Genomic DNA, 1350 nt, shown 5'->3' with positions numbered 1-1350 from the left:
GGGACTGCTCCCTGCGCCCCCAGCTCCTCCCTAGCCACAGGGCTGGTGACTACAGCGGCTATTTTGCTCCTGGGTGACTCATCCCTCTCTCCTCGCCTGGTTTTCATCATGTCTCCCTCCAGCTCAGGTTCGCCCAGCCTGCCTCCCCATGTACGGCCAGCGATTCCAGACCGGCAGGTCCTGCTTCATCACCGGCTTTGGGAAGACCAGGGAGAACGAAGGTGAGGAAGGATGCCAGCTCTCCTCGGGCAGCTCCCGTGTGCCGCAGCCTGACCTGCGAACGCAGCGCACGAGAGGAGTGAGCGCGGCTCTGCTGCTGTATTCGAGGGCTGTTTCCGCATGGGTGACTCGCAGCGGTTGCCCTCCCAGCTGTGCGGCTCTGCAGAAATAAGGCCTGCAAGAAATACCAGCTTCCTCCCTCACTGCCACAGAAACGCCTGGTGCTGCGGAAGGGCCCGGGGGCGGTGGGGGGACGAGGCTCACCCTGCCCCACGGCTCCTCCTGCCTTGCAGATAACACGTCCCCAAAGCTGCGGGAGGCCGAGGTGAAGCTGATTGACTACAAGATCTGCAACAGCGACAAGGTGTACGAGGGCTACCTGACCCCACGGATGATGTGTGCCGGGTACCTGCAGGGAGGGAAAGATGCGTGCCAGGTGAGCCGGGGGCACAAGGTCCCTGCCAGGCAACGTGGCATGGGACCGGCAGGGCTGCCCACTTTTCCTGCATGCCAGTGTCCCCTGGCTGGGTACCGGCAGAGGGGCATCTCCTGTCTCCTCACCACTCTGCCCCTCTGTGCCAGGGTGACAGCGGAGGGCCCCTGGTCTGTGAGGACAACGGCCGCTGGTATGTGGCTGGGGTGACAAGCTGGGGGACAGGATGTGGCCAGAAGAACAAGCCCGGTGTTTACACGCGTGTGACAAAGCTCCTCAGCTGGATATACAGCAAAATGGAGGTGAGGTGGCATGTTGGGGCTGTGCTCGGGCAGGGAGACTTATCGGGTGGCCCCAGGTGCATTGAGAGGGGCTGTATGCCCCCCCAGCCCAGCCCCTGGCATCTTACCCTTGCTCTCCCCTCTCTCCCTTGCAGAGCGAGAATGACTAAGACCGGGATGGACACTGGCCTAGGCAGTGCCTCTCCGGCCGGCGCAGGCCCCTGCCCTTGGTTGCTGCCCGGGCATGATGCTACCAGCAGATCCCCCCACCTATCTCTGGACTGACAACGCAGCCAGGGACCTGTCGCTGCCCCCAAGCTCTGAAAATACGGTGCCTGCAAAGTGACTCTGCCCTCGCCCGGTGCAAGGGAAGTGGCCTGGTGGTGGCTGGGCAGAGCCCCCAGCCAGCCCTGGCCC

General features: G+C 63.6%; 1 protein-coding gene across 1 annotated transcript in view; it reads left to right on the top strand.

Moving 5' to 3' along the window:
- Positions 1–1103, top strand: part of TMPRSS13 (transmembrane protease, serine 13) — an 11618-nt gene extending 10515 nt beyond the window's left edge. Inside the window, exons 10-13 of the mRNA XM_009329551.1 lie at positions 123–221; positions 513–655; positions 802–966; positions 1089–1103. Of these exons, the coding sequence (XP_009327826.1) occupies positions 123–221; positions 513–655; positions 802–966; positions 1089–1103 (422 nt within the window). The remainder of the gene's footprint in view (positions 1–122; positions 222–512; positions 656–801; positions 967–1088) is intronic.
- Positions 1104–1350: the final 247 nt, after the last annotated feature.

Source organism: Pygoscelis adeliae, unplaced genomic scaffold (genome assembly GCF_000699105.1).
Source record: "Pygoscelis adeliae isolate BGI_AS28 unplaced genomic scaffold, ASM69910v1 Scaffold268, whole genome shotgun sequence".
Classification (NCBI taxonomy): Eukaryota; Metazoa; Chordata; class Aves; order Sphenisciformes; family Spheniscidae; genus Pygoscelis; species Pygoscelis adeliae.
Note: the sequence above shows the minus strand (reverse complement) of the source record. Positions and strands in the feature narration are given on the sequence as shown.